Source organism: Ovis canadensis, chromosome 9, assembly GCF_042477335.2.
Source record: "Ovis canadensis isolate MfBH-ARS-UI-01 breed Bighorn chromosome 9, ARS-UI_OviCan_v2, whole genome shotgun sequence".
NCBI classification, from domain to species: domain Eukaryota; kingdom Metazoa; phylum Chordata; class Mammalia; order Artiodactyla; family Bovidae; genus Ovis; species Ovis canadensis.
In genome coordinates this window covers 24,100,506-24,125,589 of record NC_091253.1, presented here as the reverse complement: position 1 = coordinate 24,125,589, position 25,084 = coordinate 24,100,506, and the positions used below count along the sequence as shown (strand labels likewise).

At 60.1% G+C, this 25,084-nt stretch overlaps 2 protein-coding genes across 6 annotated transcripts; one reads left to right on the top strand and one right to left on the bottom strand.

The window, feature by feature from the left end:
• Positions 1-8,025: 8,025 nt before the first annotated feature.
• Positions 8,026-13,765, top strand: MAPK15 (mitogen-activated protein kinase 15). Of its 4 annotated transcripts, none has more exons than XM_069599692.1 (14): positions 8,026-8,173; positions 9,323-9,421; positions 9,677-9,706; positions 9,811-9,901; positions 10,363-10,493; positions 10,605-10,768; positions 10,960-11,099; positions 11,808-11,865; positions 12,191-12,328; positions 12,429-12,534; positions 12,639-12,798; positions 12,888-13,006; positions 13,092-13,220; positions 13,341-13,765. In XM_069599692.1, the coding sequence occupies exons 1-14, from the start codon at positions 8,105-8,107 to the stop codon at positions 13,515-13,517; spliced, it is 1,611 nt and encodes a 536-aa protein (XP_069455793.1). In that variant the 5' UTR covers positions 8,026-8,104; the 3' UTR covers positions 13,518-13,765. The 4 variants fall into 4 exon arrangements, with proteins under 4 accessions (XP_069455793.1, XP_069455795.1, XP_069455794.1 ...); XM_069599694.1 differs by having other exon boundaries at positions 13,092-13,239; XM_069599693.1 differs by having other exon boundaries at positions 8,033-8,173; positions 10,393-10,493.
• A 1,459-nt stretch (positions 13,766-15,224) lies between these two features.
• Positions 15,225-25,076, bottom strand: FAM83H (family with sequence similarity 83 member H). 2 transcript variants are annotated; one of them, XM_069599580.1, is made up of 5 exons: positions 24,677-25,076; positions 21,004-21,465; positions 19,995-20,159; positions 19,785-19,909; positions 15,225-19,585 (listed from the first exon to the last, which is right to left on the bottom strand). In XM_069599580.1, the coding sequence occupies exons 2-5, from the start codon at positions 21,448-21,450 to the stop codon at positions 16,777-16,779; spliced, it is 3,546 nt and encodes a 1,181-aa protein (XP_069455681.1). In that variant the 5' UTR covers positions 21,451-21,465; positions 24,677-25,076; the 3' UTR covers positions 15,225-16,776. The 2 variants fall into 2 exon arrangements, with proteins under 2 accessions (XP_069455681.1, XP_069455680.1); XM_069599579.1 differs by lacking the exon at positions 24,677-25,076 and adding an exon at positions 21,902-21,986.
• Positions 25,077-25,084: the final 8 nt, after the last annotated feature.

The following is a 25,084-nucleotide window of genomic DNA, read 5'->3' as shown; positions in this document are numbered from 1 at the left end:
ATCAGTCTTGACTATTCATTGTAAGGACGGATGCTGAAGCTGAAACTCCAGTACCCTGGCCATCTGATGCGAAGAACTGATTCATTGGAAAAGATCCCGACGCTGGGAAAGATTGAAGGTAGGCGGAGAAGGGGACAACAGAGGATGGATGGTTGGTTGGCATCACCAACTCAATGGACATGAGTTTGAGTAAGCTCCGGGAGTTGGTAATGGACAAGGAAGCCTGGCGTGCTGCAGTCCATGGGGTCACAAAGAGTCGGACACGACTGAGCAAGTGAACTGAACTGAACTGAAACAGATGGGCCGGTCCTCCGCGGTCTAGGATCCCTTGCCCTCCCAGGACACGCCGCACCGTCCTCCCTCCCGGGCTCCTGCCCCGCACACATCTGCGCGGGAGTGTCTAGGTAGACCTTGGCCTTTTAATTTCTGTTTCGAAGTGAAGCACCCGATGAGTAGAGGTTTTAATGTCGTCCGGGCCTCGCAGGTTTCTCGGCGATTTGTCGTCGCGTTAAAGCTCATAAACGCCTCTTTCCCGAAGAAGGGTGGCGAGCGTTTCCTCTTGCTGATTCTCAGGGTTCCTGGAGACTCGCTTCTTGCAGGCGCTGCAATTCCCGATGACGCAATCCCGACGGCCTCGAAGGCGGAGCCCCAGGGCACCCCCCCCCACCCCCACCCCATCCCCCGACTCCGGCCCCCGACCGGGTCCTGCGGCGATCTCGGGCAAAGCCCGCCCAATCCGGGATCGGCTCCCTCCCGGCTCCGCCCCACCCGCCCGGTCCGCCCCCTCCCAGCCGGAAGCGTCCACCTCGGCGCTGGCCGCTGAGCCGGCAGCCCGGACTGGACCTCGCCTCTGCCCCGTGGCAATTAGGGTCAGAATTGTCTCCTTGGCTTCCTCGGGCTCGCTCCGCGCCGAAGGCCACGGGGCCCGTGGGTGTTCCCAGGAGCGGCCCCTCTCCCGGGGAAGAGGGGAGTGCCGGGCCTGGAGGCGGGGCTGAGACGCCCTCACTGCAGACCTCAGGGGGCTTTCTCTAATTGTGTTGAGAAAGGGGTATCTAGGGTTCAGGTACCCCGCCGCCCACTGGAAACGGAACTCACCTCCAAGGGCCCAGATTCAAAGCCAAGTGTTAGTCCTGATCCATCTCCCCTCCCTTCGTGATGGCGTGGGGTCTCTGTCCTTCCAGGAGCCAAGACCCAGGCTGGGGAGCATCTGGAGGGGTCACTCACCTCTTAACTGGGACCCTGAGCTGGAAAGACACTGGTGGAAGGGGTGCTGGCAGTCTGCTCAACTTCCAAGGCCGCTCCCCTACCCTCGTCCCGGCGGGCTCTCCCAGAGCCCGCCCTGGACCCTGAAGGCCGCAGCACAGTGTCCCTTCCGGCTTGTTCCTAGGATACGGCTCTTTTCGCTGAGCCCCTGCCCCTACCCGGCCAGGCCACCAGAGGGCACACCTTCCTGACCTGGCTTGCTGTTCCTTCTGCCTCGGAGCCCTCCCTCCTGGCTCTAGAGAATTGGGGTGAGCGCCCCTTCTCTGGAGTACCAACGGGCTTGGGCTGTGTGTCTGACCCACGGGTAAGCACTTCCTGCTCCCATTTCACAGATGGAAAAACTGAGGCACAGAGTGAGGACTCCTGAAAACACTGGGTCTGTGACTTGGGCCTTAGTGGGCTCTTCCCACTGTGTGCCTCTCTGGCAGAGGTCAGACTAAGGGGGCCTGGCAGGAGGGATGCCCCAGCCCCACCCCGGTACCTTGTCCCTTGAGCAGAAGCACAGTACTGATGGCAGTCACCATGGTGAAGGGGAGGATGGGCAGGACCGCGAGAGAGATCCCGGAGAGCCTGTCTATCCAGTGCATCCTCTGGCTGAGGTCAAGCCCTGGAGACCCCGGACCTGGCTGTTCTCTCGTCCTGGGCAGGCCCCCAAGTCTGTCCTCTTCTGTAGATCCCCTTTTGGGGCTGCCTGCCACCCTGCCCTGCCCCACCCCCAACCTGAGCTGGCCCTGGGCTGGCCACTCAGGACCCTTCCTCAAGCGGCCTCCCCCGACAGCCAAGCACCTTGGAAGCGGTGCCAGACCCACACCAGGCTCACGGTCAGCCCCAGCTGGAAGGACAAGATCCAGACCACGATGTGGGTCAGCTCCCACAGCCGCGGCTGCCCCTGAAGGAAGTGCCCTTCCGCAGACATACGGAGCCGGGAGGGACAACGCTGCACCTCACCCAATTCCCAGGAGCCACACGGCGGGAGCCGGCAGGAGCCCTGGGTGTGCACACGTGTGTACGGAGCATGCAAGGGCGGGTCGGGGCCCTGTGGCGATGCTGCTGTGGTGACCCAGGGCCCTGACCTGCTCAGGGTCAGTGGGTCACAGCTTTGGGGAGAGGCCTCATTGGAGCCCAGGGCCTGTGGCTTTGTCCTTGGTCCCCGCTGAGTGGCCAGCCCAGGGAGCTGGGGCTCGGGGTATGATCCAGGTTGGTCTGCGCACCACCCCCAGGGGTGCTCACCTACCTCTGTTTGTGAGGAAGAGGATGACAAACAGAAGGATGCCCAAAGTCCAGAGCCCCGCGCAGGCTCCGATGGCAATGCCAGCACCCACCTCCACAGGCTGGTTCAGAGACACCCCTGAGAGACAGTCAGGAGGAGTGTCCCCTGTTTGAGTCTGGACACATGATCTAGAGACAAGTCCATCTACAACCCAAAGGTGCCCTCCTAGGACAGGCCCAGGCAGCTGCCTGGGTCCATAGCCCTTGCTGGGAGCGGGAGAGGAGAGCCCAGTTTGGAGCCCCAGGTGCTGGGGAGCACAGCAGGTCCTCCTGCTGCAGGCTCAGGGCTGCTCCGGGGACAGGATGGGCGGTGGGCTCCACCAGAATGTGGATGGGGACGAGCTGATATCTATTCAGACCTGGACACTGAGGGGCAGGAAGGGTGGGGCCCTGAACCTGGACTGTGACTCACAGGGAGGGGCAGGGCCCACACGGACTGTGACACTCTGCCGTCCGGGAGGCGGGCTCCCCGTGAGTCTGGTCTCCAGGGTGTTAGGGAGGCTGGTGACCATGAAGCAGGAACTTCAGGCCAAATCACCTCAACCTAGGGGTTTGACCGGCCATGTGCTCACTCCCCCCAACTGTGGGTTTCCTGGATGCGGCCCTCCAAACTGCACGTGATTTCCCCATGGGTCAGCTAAAAGTTCAATGCATGGTCCACTTTTTCTTGACTGCATAATAAATACCCTAAATCAATAATGCACTCAGAACAAACCTGAAGCTACAGCTGCACGCAATAAAACTGTCAACTGACACTTATGAGAAAATAAAAACTTGACAAAATTTATATCTGCAAGGCTATTTAAACAAGGGGGAAATGGACTGGGTGGAAATAATGGCCCCAAGAGAAAACACATAATAGCAGATTTTAAAAGAGCAAGTGGATGAGTCAAATGACCACTGAAAAACTGATTTAATAGTTAAGTGAATGTAATGAAGTTCACGCTGCAGAATTCTTTTTTGCTGAAATTCACTGATTTGGGGCTGCTTCTGCTTAATGGCCGTGTTCTTGGTGGGAGACCGGCAGGGCTGAGACTGCCTTTGGTGCGGGTTCCGGGGAGGAGGCAGGGAGGGAAGGAGGCAGGGAGAACAGGGGCTGGGCTGCCAGCCAGGAGCCAGCGGTGCGCACTGCCCTCCGCAGCTGTGTGGGGCTGCTCCACGCCCCACCCCTGGTCCTGCCTTGTTGGTGAGTTCACTAGGCTCCTGCGTCCACCTGCTCCTGCTGCCTGCCGCTGGGGGATGCCTGGCTGTGCCTCCTGCCCGGCTCACGGCCCCACTCCCCACCTCAGACCCTCTGCAGTGAGTCCAGCTCGCATCCCTTTCAGCCTGTCCAGGTGGTTGTCAGTCCTTCTTTTCCTGCTCTTCTCTGTCCTTGTAGGCACAGAGCTTTTCACTTTGTTTATTATTGATTATATCTGGGGAATATTCCCACTCATTCAGTGAATTTTCAATTTCATCTAAGTTATCAAGTGTCTTGGTGGGAGGTTGTTGACAATAAACCCTTATTTTCTGGTCAATGCTTGTAGGATTTGGTAGGAATATAGTCTTTCACTCCTGATACTAGTAATTCCTCTTTTAGTTCTTGAATTGCATCTTTATTTTGTATGATCTGTATCCGCTTTCTTGAGTATAAGATGTCAATAATATGAAAACATTTTTAATATAATAGAACATTTAATTGCATCCCTTTCCCATCAATGCCCAAGTCATTTAACGATTTATGTCAGCCATTTCCATTGGCAGGGGGCTTTTCCACTAAAGGCCCCTGTGGTTTCCCGAGACCATGTTTCTCACCAGATTCAGTTCATTTCCAGCCTGAAGAGTTACCATGTCTGTTTGGCAGCCCTGAACTTGCTCTTCTAATTTTTTAGCACTGAGTTCTGCTTTAACCATAGCCAGCTTCTCATTTGTAACCTGTTGTATATGCTTTCTGCGTGTTATTCAATCAGTCGTGTCCGACTCTTTGTGACCCAAGAGACTGTAGCCCGCCAGGCTCTTCTCTGCCCATGGGATTCTCCAGGCAAGAATACTGGAGTGGGTTGCCATTTTCTTCTCCAGGGGATCTTCCTGACCCAGGGATTGAACCTGAGTCTCCTGCACTGCAGGCAGATTCTTTACCATTTGAGCCTCCAGGGAAACCATGCTTTCTATATGCTGCACTTTTAGGGATTGGTTCAAGAACTCTAGATTGGCTTTGTTCCCCTTTAAGTACATTAATGATGTCATTGCTTTTTCTTCTGGCTTGAATTTTTTTTTCGGATAAAAACTCTACAGTCATGCTTATTTTTTTGTTCCTCTGTATGTAAATTTCTTTGGTTATTTTAAAAATTGTTTCTCTATCACTACTTTTCAGCAATTTAGTTATGAATTCTTTGTGTTTTTCCTAGTTGGACTTCATTTAATTTCCTGAATCTAGCATTTTTTCTTTAAATTTGCAAAAATTTCAGCCATTACTTTCTCAAACATATGTATTGCATGCCCCTTTTGGTTGACACTATCCCACTATCTTTTTTTTCCCCCTCTGTGGTTTCAGTTTGGGTAGCTGTGTCTTTGAATTCACTGGTCATTTTTTTCTACTATATTCATGTTTTCTCTATATCCAGGAGCATATTTATAATAGCTTTTAAAAAGTGCATCCATACTCAGTCATGTCCAACTGTTTTCTGACCCCATGGACTGTAGTCTGACAGACTCTTCTGTCCATGGAATTCTCCAAGCAAGAATACTGGAGTGGGTTGCCATTCCTTTTTCCAGGGGATCTTCCCAACCCAGGGATCAAACCCAGACCTCCTGCATTACAGGCAGATTCTTTACCAACTGAGCCACCAGGGAAGCCCTCCTGTGTTTATCGAGTTACATATTCTGAGTATTTCCTTCAAGTGAAAATCATTAAATATGTGACCTTCTGTATCTGACTTATTTCACTTAGCGCTGTGTTTCCACATTGTAGCATATACCATTACTTAAATCCTTTTTATGGATGAATTATATTCCATTGTCTGTATAGATATAATTTTCTTCATCCACTCATCAGTTGCTGGATATTTGGGTTGTTTCTACCTTTTGGCTTTTGTGACTAGTTGCAAAAACTCATGTACAAGTATTTGTTTGAATATCTGTTTTCAATTATTTTGGATATATACTCAGAGGTTTCTCAGGTGGTGCAATGGTAAAGAATCTGCCTGCCAATGCAGGAGATGCAAGAGAGGTTGGTTCAATCCCTGGGTCAGGAAGATCCCCTGCAGTAGGAAATGGCAACCCACTCTGGTGTTCTTGCCTGGAAAATTCCATGGATAGAGGAGCCTGGCAAGCTAAGAATTGGACATGACTGAGCAACTGAGCATGCAGGCACACACTTATACCCAGAAGTGGAACTGCTGGATCATATGGGAATTCTATCTTTAACTTACTGAGGAATTGCCAAACAGTTTTCCACAGTAACTGCACTGTTCTACATCCCACCAGCACCTTATGAGAGTTCTGATTTTTCTCCATCCTTGCCAAGACTTCTTTTGTTTCATTTTGCAGTCACCCCACGTGTCATGACTGCGTTTCCCTGATAGTTAATGGTGTTGAGCGTCTTTCCCTGTGGTGCTGCCCATTGGTACATTTTCTTTGAAGATGGGTCTATTCAAGTCTTTGTCCATAGTTTTCTGGTTTGGTTTTGTTTAAATTGTATTTATCTGTCTTTGACTGTGCTGGGTCTTCATTGCTGCATGAGGGCTTTCTCTAGTCGCAGACAGCGGGGGACTCTCTCGCTGCAGTGAGTTCTTTTGTTGTGGAGCACTTCAGTAGTTGCGGTTCCTGGGCTCCCTGAGCTCGGGCTCACTAGTTGTAGCACTCAGACTTGGTTTCTCCAAGGCATGTGGGATCTTCCCAGACCAGGGATCAAACCCATGTCTCCTGCATTTGCAAGCAGATTCTTTACCACCAAGCCACCAGGGAAGCCCCTGTCCATAATTTTAATTGGGTAAGTCTAATAACTATTTATTGGGTGCTGGGTATTGTGAATTTTATGCTACTGAGTATTGTTTGTTCCTGTTTCCCTTTAAAGAGTATTGACATCCTTGGCAGCCTGTTAAACTAAACAGCCTGTGTCATCTTGTTCCCTTTGAGGCTTGCTCACCACACTCACGATGGGTGCAGAATAGCCTTTAGTCGAGAGCTAGTTCAGTCGCTTCACTGAGGCCATGAACCGCCTGGGGTTTCTCCTGAATGTTCTGATGTCCCCCCTGGCTGCTCAGCATTGAAGATGTCCTCTGCCCATATGAAATCTGGACTGTTCACCTTACCTCCCACCCCCACCCCTCTTGTTCTGTGCTTGGACTCTTGGAAATTTCTCCATCTTCGCCCTGACATGGCGCTCAGCAAGAGAACTAAGAGGCGCTCATCTGGTCTGTTTTGCTGAGAGCACCGTCCTGCGGCGCTGGCTGTCCAGTGTTTGTAGGCACTTGGTTCACATACTTGTCCAGTTTCCTAACTCTTCATCAGTGAAGAGCATGGACAGTCCAGTCACTCCCTCACGACCAAAATAAAAGTCTCATCTCTTTCTTGTTTCTTTTTCTCATGTTTATCTCCTTCCCCCTCCAACTTTATATCGAGATACAGCTGAAGTATAATAAACTGTGCATACTTGAATTGTACAGTTTCAACTGTTTTGACATATGGGTTAAATGTCTGAAACCATCACCAGGCTTGAAGATTTCTATCACCTCCTAAAGTTTTCTTGTACCACTTGCAATGCATCTCTCCCTCCACTCTATCACAAGGCTATCAGTGATCTGTAGTTGGCGTTCTCTAGAATTTCGTACAGATGGCACCATACAGTTCTCTTTGAGAGAAGGTCTGGCTTCTTTAATTAACATAATGATTTTGAGCTTCATCCACGTCGTGTGTATCAATAGTTGTCCTTTTTTGTTTTTTCTGCGTAATATTCCACTGTGTGGTTATACCACTTTTTGTTTATCTATTCCTGTTTCAAATGCTGGAAGCCACATTCGAGTTGTTTACAGTTTGGGGCTGTTACAAATAAAGCTATGTACGTGGGTGTGTAACTCGACACATGTTTTCATTTCTCTTGGGTGACTACCACGGGAAGATGCCCGAGTCACGCTAAATTTAAGTTAAACATTTTAAGAAACGACCAAATATTTTCCCAAAGTCGCTATAGCATTTTATACGTTGGGGATGCCACGGCCCCTGCCCCCCAAATACCTCCGGAGAGGAGGGCTACGAGTGATACTTTACCCTTTGGTACCGCCTTAGCAAGCCCGGAAGAAGGCAGAGAGGGAGGCCCGGCCGTGGGCACCGCACGTGCAAAGGCCCGGGGTGGGCAGAAGGCTCCCTGGGCGCAGGTGCGGCGAGGGGGCGGAGAGGGGCACCTCCTCCGGTTCGGCCGGGCGGGAGGCGGGGGGCGGGCCCCGAGGCGGGGCTGCGGGGAGGGGCTCCTCGGCGGCCCCGGATGGGGCGGGGTTTGGACGGCAGACTGCGCTCCGTCGGTTCCCAAGGCAACCGGGTTCAACAGTTGGAGCCCCGCGGTTGTCTGGAGGCTTCCTGGTTCCCGCTTGCCGACATGTGCACCGCAGAGGTGGACCGTCACGTCGCCCAGCGATACCTGCTCAAGCGGCGGCTCGGAAAGGGGGTGAGCTCGAGAGGCGCCCGGGGGTCCGCGGGACCTGCAGGACGTGGGTAGGGCCAGTCAGGGGACTGTGGCCGTCCACGCTGCAGGTACTCCTGCGCTGGGGTCCTGCCTCCTCCATGAGCTGCAGGTGTGTCCCGTTTCCGACAACAGGGCGCCCTACTCGCAGGGAACTTGTCCCGTGGCTCTGGGAGGCAGCTGAGAGCTGGGCCCCCCAAGGTCTCAGGTCTGATCCTAGAGCCCCCCGGCCCCCGCTGTCCCCACCACCGCCTCAGGCTCCCGGCTGCCTCTCCCGGTGCCCACAGTGTGACACAGGCACCGAGGGCGGGCAGATGCCTGCCCAAGAAGGGCCTGAGCCAGTGAGTAAGGTGGGCATGGAGTGCTGACCAGAGCCCCGTGAGAGCCCGCGTGTGTTTGTGACTGTGGGCGTGGGAGGGCAGGTGGGACTGTGTGAGAGTACATGTGTCACGTTGGATCACAGGGTGTGTGCAAGTGTGAGACACAGAGCAGAGAGAGTTGCAGGTAGTGCGAGCAGTCGTGCAAAAGCCCTGGGGCAAGGACATGCCGAGCTGGTGGGAAGGAGCAGAGCTGATGTAACTGGACAGGAGACTAGGGGGACGGTCTGGGGAACTGCAAGGACTTCAGCTCCTGCTGTGAGTGTCACGGGGAGAGGAGCAGCCTTTGGCACCACTTTACAAGGCCAGGCTGCCTGCTCGGCTAAGGATGCCGTGTGGGAGTGAGTGGGGGAGAGAATTTAAGAGGTCAGGGCAGTGATAGGGCTGGAGGTGGGAGAGGCTCGGAGCAGGATGGAGGGGGAGAGGGGAGAGGAGGTCTTCAGATTCTGATGAATTCTGAAGTTGGAGCCAACAGGATCTGTGGACAGGCTGGATGGGGTACACAAGAGTGGGATCAGGATGCCTGCAAAGGTGAAAGTCTGTCAGAGAAGGGACTTACCCAGGAGCTCCCTCCCGTTCCTCCCCAGAGGCCCCTCTCTTGCCTCTAACCCCCATTGCTTCCCATCAGCCTCCTCTGGAGGCCTGCAGCTTTGGGGTTCCCCTTTCTGGAAGCAGAGTGGGAAGGAGGAGGCTCGTGTCTGAAGGAGGCAGTCTGGCGGGGCTCTGTGCCCTGCAGGCTGACCACCGTCCTCCTCAGGCCTATGGCATTGTGTGGAAGGCAGTGGATCGGAGGACTGGCGAGGTCGTGGCCATCAAGAAAATCTTTGATGCCTTCAAGGATAAGACAGATGCCCAGGTAAGTGAGTGGGGAAGCGAGCGGTGTGGGAAAGGATGAGGCAGGGCTGGGGGGTGGCCCCCCGCTGCCTTGTGTCGGAAAGGTGCAACTGGAAACCCAATCACAGCAGGTTTCTGCATTTTTCAGAGCACCGCCCCCTGCAAACCCAGGGTCCAGCAGGTGTGCGGGCACTGAGTGTCTGTCCCTTCGCATCCTCTCCGGACAGGGGCTTCCTTCTTGCTCCACACCCACACTCGTGTTTCTGTCTCCTTCCAGCGGACGTTCCGGGAAATCATGCTTCTCCAGGTGAGTGGCCAGGCCATCTACCTGCTGCTCCAGGTACTGTTTCTCCAAAGAAGGGGAAGCCTGGGCCCTGGCCCCCAGGGCACAGCCCCCTGCTCTTTCCCCAGGAATTTGGGGACCATCCCAACATCGTCCGCCTCCTGGATGTGATCCCGGCAGAGAACAACAGGGACATTTACCTGGTGTTTGAGTCTATGGGTGAGTGAGGCCTCCCTCAGACACCAGTCCCCCTTTGTCCAGGCCCAGGACCGCCCCCGCCCACCCACACCCCAGTGTTTCCCTAAGTGGCCAGTGTGCTCAGCCTGAGCAGAGTCCCTTGGAGCTGGAGAGTGTCAGCCCCCAAGGCCTGGTGGTGAATACCTTGACCCCTGCCTCTGCGAGGTTTTGCAGCTACGTGTCCTTTTTTCCTGCTCATTTGATAAAACAAAGGCATCATGAAATAAAGTATAAAAACAATTCCACAAACTTTGTTTGCTGTGCTGACAAAGACGGTGGGCAGGTTTGAGAGGTGGGCAGGGGCTCCCGGGCAGCGCTCGTGCCCAACACGTGCTGGTGAGGCCCGGGTCTCTGGGGGCTGAGGAGTCCCCGCAGGGGTGCAGAGTGGGCTCTCCTGGCCCACCCTCCCAAGGCCCGCCAGCCTGACCCACAGGCCTCCCCAGACACCGACCTGAATGCCGTCATCTGCAAAGGCACGCTGCTGAAGGACATCCACAAGCGCTACATCTTCTACCAGCTGCTGCGGGCCACCAAGTTCATTCACTCAGGGCGGGTCATCCACCGGGACCAGAAGGTACCACCCACACCTGTCTGCTGAGCTCCACTGCCCAGCCGGTGCCGCAGCAGTGCACCAGGTCCTCGAGCCCGAGCCTGGTCAGCCCGCAGCCTGCCTTTTCACCCCCAGCCATCCAATGTTCTCCTGAACGCCAGCTGTTTGGTGAAGCTCTGTGACTTTGGCCTGGCTCGCCCCCTCAGCGGCCTCCCTGAGGTGCCCGAGGGCCGTGCCCTGACGGAGTATGTGGCCACGAGATGGTACCGGGCTCCAGAGATGTTGCTGTCTTCCAGCTGGTAACACTGAGCGACCTGCCCTCATCCTGCCCCACCTCCCCCTGCAAGGTCAGGGCCCCTGTGCCCCCCTGCTCAGCCAGGGCCCTCAGCCTTCTTGCCCCTGAGTCCCAGAACCCACTTGTAGTCCCTCCTCCCACCTGCGCCTCGGCCTCTAGGGTTCCCCCTCCAGCTCCACACCCCCCCTGCACCAGGTACACCCCCGGGGTGGACATGTGGAGTCTGGGCTGCATTCTGGGGGAGATGCTGCGGGGGCGGCCCTTGTTCCCTGGCACGTCCACCCTCCACCAGCTGGAGCTCATCCTGGAGGCCATCCTGCCACCATCCAAGGAGGGTGAGCGTGTGGGCAGGCAGCTGCTGGCACACAGCTGTGGGGGGATGGCACCTCATGGACAAGGACTGCATGGGAGGACAGCGGGGAGGGGATGGGGCTGGGAATGGCAGGGAGGTGGGATAAGCAGGGTCCAGAGGCCTTGGCAAGCCTGGAGGGGGCAAGCTGTGCAGGGTGGGCCCAGGGGAGGGCTGCTGGGGGTTTCTGCCAGGGACATGGGGCCCACGAGGGTCAGGCAGTGCCCATCAAGGGTCCACCCGGGGCGGGACAACAGCACGAGCTCTGTGGAGGGGCGACAGGCAGCTCCACACTGTGCTGCCAGGGCCCGGACAGGGCGCTAGAGAAGCGATGGGTGGAGGCGGCTGGAGGGGCAGCCCGCAGTGGTCCTTCCTCCCTGGGGGGTGGCGGTGTGAGGGCAGCGTGGGGAGCCCTGTTCTCTCCCCATTATGCTCTGGCGGAGAGGGCAAGGCGCTCCCCATGGAGGTGGGGGGTACATGCGTGCACGCGAGAGCACGCGGCATGTGGAGGAGGCAGGCGTGTAAGGACAGGCACACGTATGAGTGTACTAGTGGTGGTGTGCGACCTGGTTTTTGGGGTTTGAGCCCTGCCAGAGAGCCGAGGCCCTGCAGAGGAGGTTGCTCCGCAGGCCAGAAGCAGTGGCTGACCACCTTCCTGACTCCTGAGCACACTGCCTTCTGCCCTTGCTCCCAGACCTCCTGGCGCTCAGCTCTGGTTGCAACATCTCAGTTCTGCAGCACCTGGGGTCCCGGTGAGTGCGGGGGCTTCAGGGGGCCCCAGCGTGCTCCCTGCAGCCTTCAGGGCCAGCGAGTGTCAGCTCCGTGGGCCCTGCCCTCCTGACCACGATCCGGAACCAGGAAACTGTTGGTCAGCCTGAAATGAGGAGACCAGGGTGGGCCCCGCTGGCGCTGGGAGAATGGCCTCAGAGATCAGGGGTCTGACGACTTTCCCCAGTGCCTGAGGGTGATGCAGGGGGCAGAAAACCAGGGGATGGGTGGAAGTTGAAACCCTAGCAAGGGGCATAGATGTGGATGGGGGCCAGACCCTGGAGGCCCTGACGAGCTGGCCTCCCGCAGGCCCAGGCAGACACTAGATGCTCTCCTGCCCCCCGACACTCCTCCAGATGCCCTGGACCTCCTCTCGAGACTCCTGGTGTTTGCCCCCCACAAGCGGCTCAGCGCAGCCCAGGCCCTGCAACACCCCTACGTGCAGAGGTAGTGGCTGGGGGTGGCGCGGGGCTGTAAAGCTCCGAGGGGCTCTCCCGAGGCAGCCTGGCCCCACCACCCCAGCACCCGCCTGGCTGGCTCCCCACAGGTTCCACTGCCCGGCCCGTGAGTGGACACTGGGCGGGGACGTGCGGCTCCCGGTGCAGGAAGGAGCCCAGCTCTCAGCCGCCGAGTATCGCCGCCGCCTCCATCAGGTGCTCGGAGACGCCGCCCGAGTCATTCGGGCCCAGAGGCCTCCGCTGCGCAGCGACCCCGCCCCCACTCCCACCGCCCTCTGAGCGCCCCTCTGCTCTCGCAGATGATCTTGGAGCGCAGGGGCCACGGCTGCTTCCCGAAGGAGACGGGTCTGGGGGGCGGCTCCCCGACCCCCGAGCCGGAGGCCCAGCTGCCCTCGGACTCGCCCGCGTTGAACCCCGGACGCCGGCCTCGGAATAACCCCGGCCACGGCCCCGTGCACGGTGCGTGGTCTGGCGGCCGATGTGTGGGGCCACCAACCGCCAGCAACGCCGGACTCCTGACCGCGGGGTTTGGTCTCCCGACCCCACAGACGCCCCCGGCGGAGCCGAGGACCCTCCCAAGCAGAACTCAGCCCCCCTGCACCAGCCTCCGCCCCCAGGAGGTTCTGGGAGAGGGGCGAGGCCCGGCGGGGCGACGTCATCCTCGTGGGTAGGTCGTGGTGTGGGCGCGGCAGGACCGCTCCCGCTGCTCCTTTACGAGGGCGCCGGTGACGCTGCCACTCGCTCCTCCCCAGGTGAAGCCCAGCGTGAGGGAGGCCGCACCCTCCTTGATCTCGCAGGCCGCCGCCCAGGTGGCCGTCCGGGCCCTGATCCGGAGTGACCGGAACCCAGGCCGCGGTGCGAACGCGCCCGGCGCGCCACGGGTGAGCCCGCGCGCCACGGGTGAGCCCGCGCGCCCCGCTCCCCGCCCCGCCGCCCCCTACTTCCCCTCCTCCCCGCGCCGGGCGCTCCCTCCACGGTCCTCGATCCTCGTCTGTGTGCAGGTTCCTCCTAGACCTCCCGGAGCTGCCCGGCCCGGTCGGAGGATGTTCGGGGCCTCGGCCGCGCAGGGGACCCAGGGGGCCGCGCGGGCCGCGCTGGGGGGCTACTCCCAAGCCTACGGGACCGTCTGCCTCTCGGCGCTGGGCTGCCTGCCCCTCCTCCCAGGACCTCGCGCCTGAGCTGCCCTGCAGGTCTTCAAGCGGACCTCCCCGGCGCCCAGCCCCGTGCCTCTCCCCCAGTCCCTAGGTTGCCCCTCCTCTGACAGGTTCCAGGGCCCAAGCCCCCAGTGCTCTCCACCTACCTTTTCCCCAAAGCACCCTCTCCTGGCCACATTTGAGTCCCAGAGCTTCTCCTGGTCTCTCTGGGGGACTCGCCCAGGTTCACACCCCAACCTCCATCACTTCCTCCAATAAAGTTCTGTCTCCCACCTGCCTGGCCATCTGTCATCCTCAGCCAGGGTCTGCCAGCGAGGCTGCACCAAACCTTTTCCCTTCTGGAGGACAGAGCTCTTGAGACGCCTCCAGCGTGCCGTATGCTGTCATCCGGGCTCCTGTCTGCTCAGCGTCCAGTGCTTTCTCTCTAGCTTAAGGCTGCTTGGGGGTTGCCCTGGGGTCACCTCTGTCCACAGCATCCAGGGCCTGCCTGGTGCCTGAGCACCTCAGGTCCCAGCTGGGGGTGCTGCAGGAGTGAGGCAGTCCCCACGGTGGTCCTGCCGGGGAGGGTCCTGTTCAGTGCATCTGTTGCCGGGCTGCAAGCCACCGTGTGACCACACTTGTGGCCCTGAGCCACAGCAGGAAAGGGGAGAACATGGGACAGTGCCCCTGACTGCAGTCAGCCACGCCCCACCAACACGGTGACAGGCGCTCGGTTTGTCTCCAGATCTTGGCTGGGGAAGGGGAGAGCAGCTGTGAATGTCTTGTGGGGTTCAAGGCTTCCTCCTCTGGTATCATCAGGCAAAGTGCCCAGTGTGAGCCCAGACTGAGGGTGTGGGACTGAGGAGTGGGAGCGTCCCAGCCAGCACTGAGGTACCTTCTGGTTCCACGCACACCTCACATTGCACCCACCCTGGGCAGTGGTCAGGACACAGGGAGTCCACTTTCCGGTGCCTGGTTGGAGGTGTTTCTGGCCCAAGGGCTTTTCAGCCAGGAGCAGGCGGTTTCGCCCTACTGTGGAAGACATCAGCTGCTGCAGGGGAGGGCGAGGTATGGATCAAGGAGAGCTGGGCAGGGCGTGACCTAGACCTGGCAGCTACAGGAGAGACTCAGAAGGCAGAACAGGGCTTGGGGAAGGCCAGGGAGGGACCATGGTTCTGGCTTGGAGGTGAGCCAGTCACGAGATGGGGCTGCCTGAAGGGGCAGCTTTTTGTATTTTTAGAGCCTGAGGTATAGCAAGCAATGAATACGGAGGACCCATAGGGCTGAGGAATGAACGCCACTGCCCAGAAAGGGGCAGGGCACCCAAGAAGTCCAGCCCTGAGTGCAGAGGTGGTGCTGGAAGACTGGAGGGTCTGGGAGACCCAGACAACTGGACAAATGGCTGCTTGGCACCCTGGCCAAGGGCAGCCCCAGGTTGATGGGAACTTTGAGACGAGGTTAGGAAGTATCCGCTGGGCTTGGCAACCAGGGGTGTGCCAATGGGCTGTGCCTACACAGAGAGCAGGTGAAATGAGGCCTGTCACAGGAAGTGGCTGAGAGGTGGAAGGGGTTTGTGGTGGTTAGAAGATGCGGGTAGAGGTGGTGGCAGTATAGATGGGGAGGGGTCTTTAATCCACCCCACAGGGATGGATGGTGGTGTCCAGAGAGAAACCTGAGACATTAATAGGGCTAAAGGCTGCAAAATATAACTGGGTGGTGGTATGTATGTGTATTTGCGAACACAGCAGAATATTTCATGTGTTGTGTTTTTTTATTAACACCAAAATGTGCAGAATCACATTGAGGTGAGGTCTTATTGAGCATGATGTGGAGGACGCAGACAGGAGGGTCCGAGGGCCGAGGGCCTCTCTCTGGGCAGAACCTCCACTTCCTGAGGGGGCTCTCCATTAGCGATAGGCCCAGCCCGGTCTGCTCAGAACAGCTGCACAGCAGGCCAGGCCAAACCAAACGTGTCAGCAAGCACAACGAGGACCAGAGACCCTCCGGCTCATCCTGCTCCCTGGCGGCCTTTTCCATTCGAACCAAAGTCTCTGCTATCACCCCACCTGGGTGGTGGCTTTGGTGACGAGACCATGGGCCACCAGGGCACAGGGGTTCAGTCAGGACTGAGGCCATACCCGGCAGTCCCCAAAGAGCAATTAGGATTTCCTATACTTAAAAAAAAAACTATTTAAAAAGAAATAGCACAAACACTAATTTAACAATACCAGCACCTATGGTGAGGGCAGGGGCGGCTTTTGAAGCATTTGGTGCCGAAATGAATCATTCCAGATCAGTTACTGTCTGGAGGTGGGAAAAAAAAAGATACAAGAAAGCTACATGGGGAAGCTCGGACAGATTTTTGGGGGGCTGGTGACAAAGGGGAAAGGATGCACAAGAGGGCAGAGTCTGGGTCTGCTGGGCACCTGCGGGAAGGACCACTTAGATGAGGGACTGAGGCTCAGAGGTCCCACGTCAGGGGCACTGAGACCCATCAGAGCAGTGTGCCAGGGCTTAGGGGCCATCACACGCCATCCTCTGCCCTCACAGAACAAGGCTCCACATCCAGCCCCTCTCTGAGGTGTGACTGTGGATGCACCTGTGAACACGCCGTCTGCCAGGAACGATTTGTGAGGCCAGGGCCTCCCATCATCCACTGGACTTGTTGTGCCACAAAGCCCAGGGTTCTCGCCCTTGCAGGGTGCTCACCGGGGCCCTGCAGGAGTGGCAGCCACACCTGGTTCAGTTCTCACCAGGGCGGCCCCACCCCCACTGAAGGGTTGGGGACCAGGGAAGGGGCCCAGAGGGAGGGAAGGAGGAATGCGCTGGGGAAAGGGCAGGAAGTGAGCCCTAAGACCTCAGACGCAGGTGTGGAAACAGGCCCTGAGAAGACGGGAGGCCTGGGGAGGAGGGGACTGCCAGGCAGTGGACAAGGGCAGCACAGTCAGGCCACGAGGAGAGGGGACCCCTGAGACACGGAAGCCCTGAGATGCACGGACCCCAGAGTATGGGGGCCTAAGGCACAGAGAGATGGGGGAGACAGATGCCTAAGAAGGGGGAGGCTAAGGGTTCAGAGGCAGAGGTGTGCAGGGCCAGAGCTGGGGTGGTAAGTCAGTGGGCAGCTGGGGCTGAAGCTCTAAGGGAGGAGAGACCCAGGGGCACGAGGCCAGGAGGGCTGCCGGCTGAGCCTCAAGTGGAGCAGACTCTGGCTGGCTCAGCTGGCTCCCTGGGCTTTGGCTGAGGGCCAAGTGTTCTGCCCGACGGTGATGCAGGCACCTCGGCCTGGGCTGGAAGGCCAGGTGACTCACTTCTTGCTTTTGAATGTACCCAGGATCTTGGGCATGAACTTGCCCACCTTGCTGTCCCTGGCATCCTCCTCAGCAGGGCCCTCCGTGGCCCCGAGAGCCCCCGGCTCCTCCTTTTTGCAGAAGACCTCAAAGCGGCTGTAGACACGCTTCTCTTTGCGCATGCTCTCCATGCGGCGCAGGAGCCGGTCGCGTTCCTCCAAGCTGGCAGGCAGCGTGCGGCTCAGCCGGCCTTGGGTCCCCAGGCTGTCCGAGCGGAAGATGGCTGAGCACTTGTCCTTGTCGGACATGTCAGGGGCCAGGACGCCAGCCGCTGGCGAGTGACCCAGCTCTGGGCTGCTGTGGGCCGGGGTTGGGCCCGGGGCGGGGACTCCACGATGCTTCTGGCCGTGGGCGCTGATCTGCTCCAGAATGGCTTTCGTGTCGTCCCGCAGGTTGCTGCTGTACAAGGCATTGGCTGTGGCTGAAACCACACGCGCCCGCGGGCCCCGCTCCTCTGCAGCCGCCTCGGTGCTGTCAACTCGACCTAGGGACGGCCGCTGGGGGCTCTCAGGCTGCCCATTCTCCTGCGGCGTCGGAAAGCTGCCTTCATCCTCTGCCCGCCGCTCACCCTTGGGGCTCAGCAGCTGCCGCAGTCGCACAGAGCCTTTGCGCAGGACCTCCATGGGGCCACCAACCGCCTCCTCTGTGGGCCCGGGCTTCAGAGACTCCCCAGAGAAGGGAAGGGTGAGGCTGCCCCTGCGCTCAGGCACAGGGGGCACAGGGCTGCCCCTGCGCTCTGGAACAGGAGGCACCGGGCTACCCCTGCGCTCAGGATAGGCAGAAGTGGGGCTCCCCTTCTGCTCAGTAAATCCAGCGGTGGGGCTGCCTCTGCGGGTGGGAAACCCAGGAGTGGGACTCCCCTTGAGCTCCGGGTAGGCTGAGGTGGGGCTCCCTTTTGGCTCAGACTGGTACCCCCCAGGCCCCTCTGGTGGGGGGCTGTCCCGCCCTTGCGGGGAGGTGGAGTGGTCCTGGGTGGACAGGAAGCGGGAGGGCAGCCGGTCCGTGCCACTGCTGCCCCGGCCCAGCGTGTCCAGCAGCTGGGTTGCAGCGAGAGTGGCAGCTCCAGGCTGTCGCTCCGCCTCCTGGTGCAGCTGCTGTGCGAAGGACTCACGCAGGTCCAGCAGGCAGCTCTCCAGGCTGCGGCGCTCGCTCCCACCGCCGCCGCCGGGCACAGACACCTCCTCCTTCCACGCCTGGGACACGACAGCCTTGCTATGGCTCGCGACTGTGACAGCTGTCCCCCCGCCTCCAGGGTCTCGAGAGGGGCCCTTGTACTTCTCCAGGAGCTCGGCCACCTTAGTGGAGGCAGCAGAGCGCACGGCTTCATTGCCGGGCCCCAGCATCTCGCTGATCGTCTGCTCCTTGTGCAGCAGCTGCACCTTCTCCGTGGAGGCCCCAGCGGCTCCGCCCGTGCTCTCGCCCTGCGATGCGCTGAAGATGAGCGAGGAGCGCAGCCGGGAGCTGCGCTGGATCAGCGGGTTCAGGCGCGAACGGAAAGAGTCCTGCTTGGCCAGACCTGCCTCCTCTGGGCCCTCGCGCTCTGGTCCATCACCGCCACCACTGCCAGAGCCCGGCGCTGGGCCTTTGACTGGGAAGGGCGCGGGCACACGGAAGGCCGAGGGGAGCAGGTCCCCAGCGGTCGCCCGGCCCCCAGAAACCAGCACGTCATCGTCATAGGCCTCGGTCTCCATGGGTGTAGGCAGGCCCTCGTCGCCAGCGTCCTCGCTGTGACAGCCGCTCAGGTAGGAGGTGAGGCGCCAGTGCCGCAGTCCGGCCCGCCCCTCGGGTCCGCCCCTGCGCTCTGGCTCCGGCTCGGGAGCCGTTTCTGGACCTAGCCTCGTCATCGATTGGCAAGGGAAGCGCTGGCCCAGGTTGGGCCGAGGGACCCCGCCGGGTTCCAGACCGCGGGGTCCGGGCGCGAAGGCGGGGTCCGAGCCATGGCGCACCTCCCGTGAGGCAGTGGATGGCACGTAGTCCAGCCGCTGGTGTCCGTCCAGGCCGAGCTCCGGAAATCGTGGCCCGGCGCCCAGCGCGAATTCGTCGTGGTCTGGGAAGCCAGGGCGGCCAGCCCGCAGCTTCTCGAACAGGCCTTGCGGGCGCGCTGGCGCGAGCTGCGGGTCCCACTGATAGTGCTGCTGGTAGAGCTGGTCACGGTGGAAATGGCTGGTCTGGAAGCGGAGGTCATCGCCGTGGCTGAGGAACGTCTGCCGTGATACCTGCCGCGCGGCCGCGAGGTTCTCCACTGCGCCCGCACCGTCGGCAGCCGCATAGCTGTACCTCTTGAAGGCGTCCATCTCTAGGTGCCGCGCCTGAAAGAAGCCCCGCGGGCCCGAGAGCTCCCCCCCTGGTCCGGCCTCTGCGTCCAGCCGCCGTGAGAGCGGCCGCAGTCCCGTGTGCGGCTCCAGGGCGCCCCCGGGCATCCGCGAAGACTCCTCTCGGCGAAACGCCGACAGGAAGTGGCGGTCGGGGTCAAGGAAGGAGGGGAAGCCCAGGCCTTCTTCCCGAGGTGGTGGGAACAAGAGGTGGGCGCGTTTGGGGAAGGAGAAGGGGGTGGGAGCCCCGGGCATCTGGCCGCCCATGAGTGGCCCAGCCCCTGCGTATGGAGCCAGGGCATAGGTGTCCATGCGGGCCAGCGCCCCAGCCGAGGGTACCAGCGGCTCGGACTGTGCGAAGAGAATGCGGAATTCCTCATCGAAGCTGGAGACCAGCTCGCCCTGGAACACGTGCGCCAGACTCCGGTGGATCTTCTCGAAGGACCACATAAAGCTGGGAGGCGGGTGGGGCCAGTCAGAGAGAGGGGCGAGACCAGCGCGGGGGGGGGGGGGGGGGGGGGGGGGGCGGGGGGGCGGGGGAGGGGAGGGACCGGGTGGGGAAGGGGCGTGGCTGAGCGCGTTAGGGTTAGGGCGCTACAGAAGGGCTTCTGGAGAGGAGGCCCTCGAATGCGGAGGCAAGGGGCTAGGCGCACCTGTAGCTCCCACTCATCACCACGGCACAATCCACCAGGAGGAACTTCTCCTTTACGTGGCCCTTGAAGGACTTCCCAGTGCGGCAGTAGTAGGTGGGGCCCGCCACAGTGCGCACGCGCAGGAACTGGGGCGGGAGAGGCGTTAAGGCTCTGCACCGGGGCCTCACCGCGCCCCTCCCGGTCGTCCCCTCCCGCTCTCCGGCCACTCACGTCCACGTGGTGCAGGTTGACCCGGCACTTGTCGGCCATGTCCAGGAAGTGCTGTGCATTCATCTCGTCTAGGAGGATGTAGACTGGGACGCGGCGCGCAGCAGCCTCCAGCACTTCACTGAGAAGGTCCACATCGGTGAACATGTCCATCACCACGGCCACCACCTGCAGGGGGTGAAGCAAGGGCAGAGGCCCGAACCCTCTGCTGTCCCCACCATTCTCTAGCCATACCTTCATGCCCTCCCCACTCCCTGGGAGCAGGGGCAGGTTATCGCTGAATGCCCACAACAGCTACTAGCCCATCGCAGGGGAGTGGGGCCCTATCATGGAACGGGGGTCAGAAGGGGCCCGTCATTAGAGATGTGGGGTTACTAATGGCCCATGATAGAGCCCTAGGCAGGCACAGGGCCTGCAGCCTATTAAGGGAGGGCTGTCCTTCAGCTCAGGGTGGGTGTTCAGCTCAGGGCAGAGCTCTGGATGGGGGACGGGGCAAGGCAAAGCCCCAGGCTCCATTCCTGCCACTGGGAAGGAGTTGCCATCTGGGGAGGAGGGGCGAAGGGGCAGAGGGCAGAGACGGGTCTGTACATCTGAGCTGCTGCCATAGGTCTGTGGTTTAACAGGCTCCCTTTGCTATCTGCCAACTGCTTGGTGTTGGGGGGAGGTCAAGGGCAGGACTAGAGAATTCTCTGAACATTAAGTCCAGGCGAGGAGGGGCCCCAACCATCAGAGCCCCTTTTCTTCTGGGCACCAGCCATGACCCTGGGTAGGCAAACCCGTGCAGTCTGCAGCTTGTGATAACCAAACCACTGATGACCTTAGAAGAAGTCTGCCAGGGAGCCCTCATTACAGCTTGAGGGCTGGAGAGGCTTGGCCAGCCAGTCCTGGCCCCGCCCTTGCCCCCTAAACTGGCATGCTTGTATTTCTCCTTCACCCTCATACTCCTACTCATGCTTCAATGTCCAGTGCAGGCCGCCCTTCCCCACTGCCCACTGAGCCTGTGACCGCACACCTGCTGGGCAGAGCGGATCATCCTTCGAGCCTCATCCTTGATGCTGGGGCTGTCAGGTGGCGGCGGCTGAACCAGTGTGGTGACTTCAGTGCCCTGGAAGCCAAAGGTCAAGGGCCAGCCCAGGTCGAGTTCAGGCACTGCCTGGTCGGAGTTCACAGGCCAGTAAGTACCAGAGGAGCCATCGAAGTCCAAATTGGGGGGGCTGCCTTCGGGGGGCTCGGGGGCAACATGCTGCGGGGGCCGCAGGTGGCGGCTCACGTGCTCCAGCTCCTCGGGGCACAGGAAGGCAGGCGCCCCCTCAGACACAAGGAAGCGGCTGTATGCCTCTGGCCCGCCCTCAGCCAGCGCATCCACGGCCAGGCGGTAGTACTCTTTGTAGTGTGGTGGCAGGTACCCGGGTGCCAGTGGGTTGTCCCCCTGGGAGGAGCTCTGGGAGCGACGGGCCATGTTGGGGCCAGGGACCTGGGGGAAGGGCAGGGAGATGCATTACAGGGGGAGGGGCTCTGGATCCACCCCCCCAACATACATGTGGACACATCATAGCAGCGGCTGTCAGTGACCCTGGGTGGGCTATGGAGATCAGCCTGTGCCTGGAGGTCTTCCAGGGCACTCCCAGACCCTGGCATGCCCTCTAGTTGGTGGAACATCAGAACACAGGCTCGTTGTCTCTTGTGACTCTGGCGGTGGGGCTGGCCCTCCTCTCACCAGGGGCCAGGAGGCACCCTGGGCCCCAGCTTCCAGGCAGGGGTTCCGGCTCCATTTGGGCCTGACTCAGGGCTACTTTATGGCCTCTGTGGCTCAAGGCACTTCTGCTTTGTGGACTCCTTCCTCCATTAAAAAAAATGATATGACAGTTGTTATAAAGAAAATATAATTCAGACTGTATTAACATATTTACCTTTTTCTTCTGATTTTATGACATGAATGCATTTTTGTGGCCGCTGGCACTGTGCATACTGGACAAGTTGGGGCACTGCCTGTGTCTCTGCCCCTAGAGCCGGGGGACCCTGGACTGCTCTCTGTGGCCTGTTCCCTCCACTGTACAATGCAGCTGTCTCAGCCAGAAAGAATGCAATTTTGTGATTTGCCGCAACATAGATGGACTTGAAGGGCTTACACTGGGTGAAATAAGTCAGAGGAAAACAAATACCGTATGATATCATATATATGTGGAATCTAAAAAAAAACACAACTAGTGAATATAACAAAAAAGAAACAGACACACATATAGGGAACAAACCAGTGGTGACTAGTGTATGTGGGAGAGCAGGAAGTACAAAGTACTGAGTGTAAGACAGGCTCAAGGATGTACTGGACAACATGGGAATACAGCCAGTATTTTGTAGTAACTGTAAATGGAGTATTCACTTTAAAATTTTAATTAAGAGCTTTTTTGAATGCAGCTGCCAGGGTTGACCTGATAGCACACTTGGCCCAAGGCGACCTCAGTGCACAGAGCCTGGCCACTCCCCCACCTGTGCTACAGGGCCTCACACGCAGCCCCACAACCCACTTGCCAACCTTGGAGCCCTCTGCCCCGTCCACCATACCATCCTAGACACCTCCCTAGGCCCCACCCCTGGCACACCCCTCCCCCTCCCCAGGCCTGAACTTCACATCGTGGCAGCTTAAGAGGCCTGTCCCTGCCAAGCCTGGCCCGTGGGGCAACAGTAACCTTCCAAGCGCCTGGTCACCACCCACTTGTCCTCAGCTCCAGGTGAGCCTCTCCACATTCACTGCCCCCCTGACTTCTCACCATCAGCCACGCCCCGCTGGCTCCACTCCAGCCCCCCTGCCTCCAAGGGGCCTGCATGGGAGCCTGGCCTGGGGGAACATGGGTCCTGGAAGGCCAGGTGGGGGTCTTTATTTGGCTCCTAGGACCCATCTCCCTAGGACCCCTGAAATACCTGGTTGCTCATCTCCCTAATCTGGAAGGAGGGTCGTAGGAAGCTGATCCTGTCTGGCTTGTGGCTTCCTGAATGTGGGCTGACAGGCAGAGTGCCCCCAGCCCCTGTAGGTGCAGCTGGACAGCGCTGACTGGACGGGGTCAGTGGCCCACTGGGACAGCTGGGGGGGTCGGGATGACTTGGGGAATCTTTCCTGTCTGCCCTCCTGGGAGAAGTGACGTGGACGTGGGGGTGGGGGACGCCCCCATATGTATTCAGTCACACCCGGTGGAGAGGCTACTTGGTCTGATTGAGGAAAACCTGCTGTGCCTAAGAGGGAGCACTGCCCGCTGGCGTATCTGGGTACAAATGGGGTGGCCATGTGTCCTCACTGTACCAGGACCAGATACAGGCTGACCACACAAGGGTACGTGGTGTGGGCTTGTTTGCACCAGGGTCCCGACCCTGTGTGTGACCACAGGGTGTGTGTTATCTTGAACTGTATTTGATTGGAGAGGGGTCGCTATCCAGCTGACAACCCTTGAGGGTGCCGCTTCCCACGTCGGGGAGACATACTGGAAGGGACCTCCTTCCCTCCTACTTCACTGGGGAAGGGAATCAACTCCAAGTGTCCAGTCTGCATGCAGAGGAGGTGGGGGATCCGAGAGTGGGGAACAGCCTGTCCTGAGGGAGTGTGCAGGGGGCCCTGCCCAGCCGCAGGAAGCCACACTCGGGCCCCTGACCACCTTAGGCCTCTGCCTGTCTCCTTTCACAGGTCCGCATGCCCCTGACCTGTGGGCCCGGCAGTGGCCACTCCCAGCTATGGGAACCCCAACAGCTGCCTCTCCACCTTTGCCTACCAACGCTGGCCTGAAGGGAGGGAAGGGCGCTTATCCCACCCAGGCTGATGACTCAGCAGGAATCCCGCTCTTTGGCTGCTGACCTCTGACCTCAGACAGAGCCGACAAAGTCTCCAGGCAGGGCCCTCAGGGCTCTAGTGGGCTCCTAAACCAGTGACCTCCAGCGGAAGTCTTTCCCGCGGTCAGGCCTGGGGTTTTATCCGGAGGGACGGATCTGGGGCACAAGGTGGGCGGGCCCTGCGCCAGGCAGGCAGAGGCTTCAGGCCGCAGGAGGAGAACGGGGCTGGGATTCCCGCAGAGGAGGCTCCTGGTCTGGAAGTGGGTGAGCTGCAGCTTTCCAGTGCACACTGCAGGGCCAAAGTGGGTGACCGAACCCCAGAAAGTTAAGCTGCCTGGGCCAAGAGTCCCGTCCACCCGCCCAGTCCAGGGACTTGGGAGCCAGGGAACCCTGCGCCCCACGGAGGGAACCATACAGATCTCTGGCCACGCGGGCCACCCCTAGTCCACGGCCGCCTAGAAGGGGCATCCCCAGAAAGGGTCTAGGCCAGGCCCGGCACGCTCTCCAGACTCCAGCTAGGCCACGAGGGTAAGAGCAAGGCGGGGCGGCCTGGGCTGGCTCGATCTGGGCCCGGGGCCCCTTCCCACTCACTTCTCTCGGGCCGGCGTCGAGCGAGGGCGCCCGCGATCGCACCAGCACACGCGGCCGTGGCACCCCCTCGGCCCCAACTCCAGCAGACCCGGCCCAACCCCGTCGCGCGCGGCCGCGCTCCTACTGCCTCGCTCTGGGTCGCGCCGACGCAGCCCAGGTGCAGGCGGGCTGGTCGCCCAGGTGAGGCCGCGCCGGGGGGGCGCCGACCCCGCCCCACCCCGCCGCGGCCTCCCCTTCCGCGCGCCCCGCCCGGCCGGAGCCCGGGGAGGGGGCCCTACCTGGCCAGGTGCGCGGGGTCTCAGGACAAGGGCAGCAGGAGCCGACCGCCGCCCAGCGGCTTCGCGGTCCGGTCGGTCCGGCAGCCACTCCCTGCCGCGGCCCGCCCGCCGCGCGGCCTGATTCACGCGCCCGCCCCCGCCCCGCCCGCCGCCCCTGCCGCCTGCCTGCCCGGGCAGCACCTGGGGGCGGGGCGGCCCCACCCGCGGCGCGCCCGAATTCCTCCGCCGCCCGCCCGCTGCCGCCGCTCCCGGGACCCTCGCCGAGGCCCCCCCTGCGGCGCCGCCCGGGACCCCAGCCCGGGACCCCGGGAGACCGCTGAGGCCCCGACTTCCGGGGCCCCGCGTCCCCAGGAACCCATCTGTTCGCCGAAGGCTCGCGGGCCCTAAGCCTGACCCTTGACCCTCGCC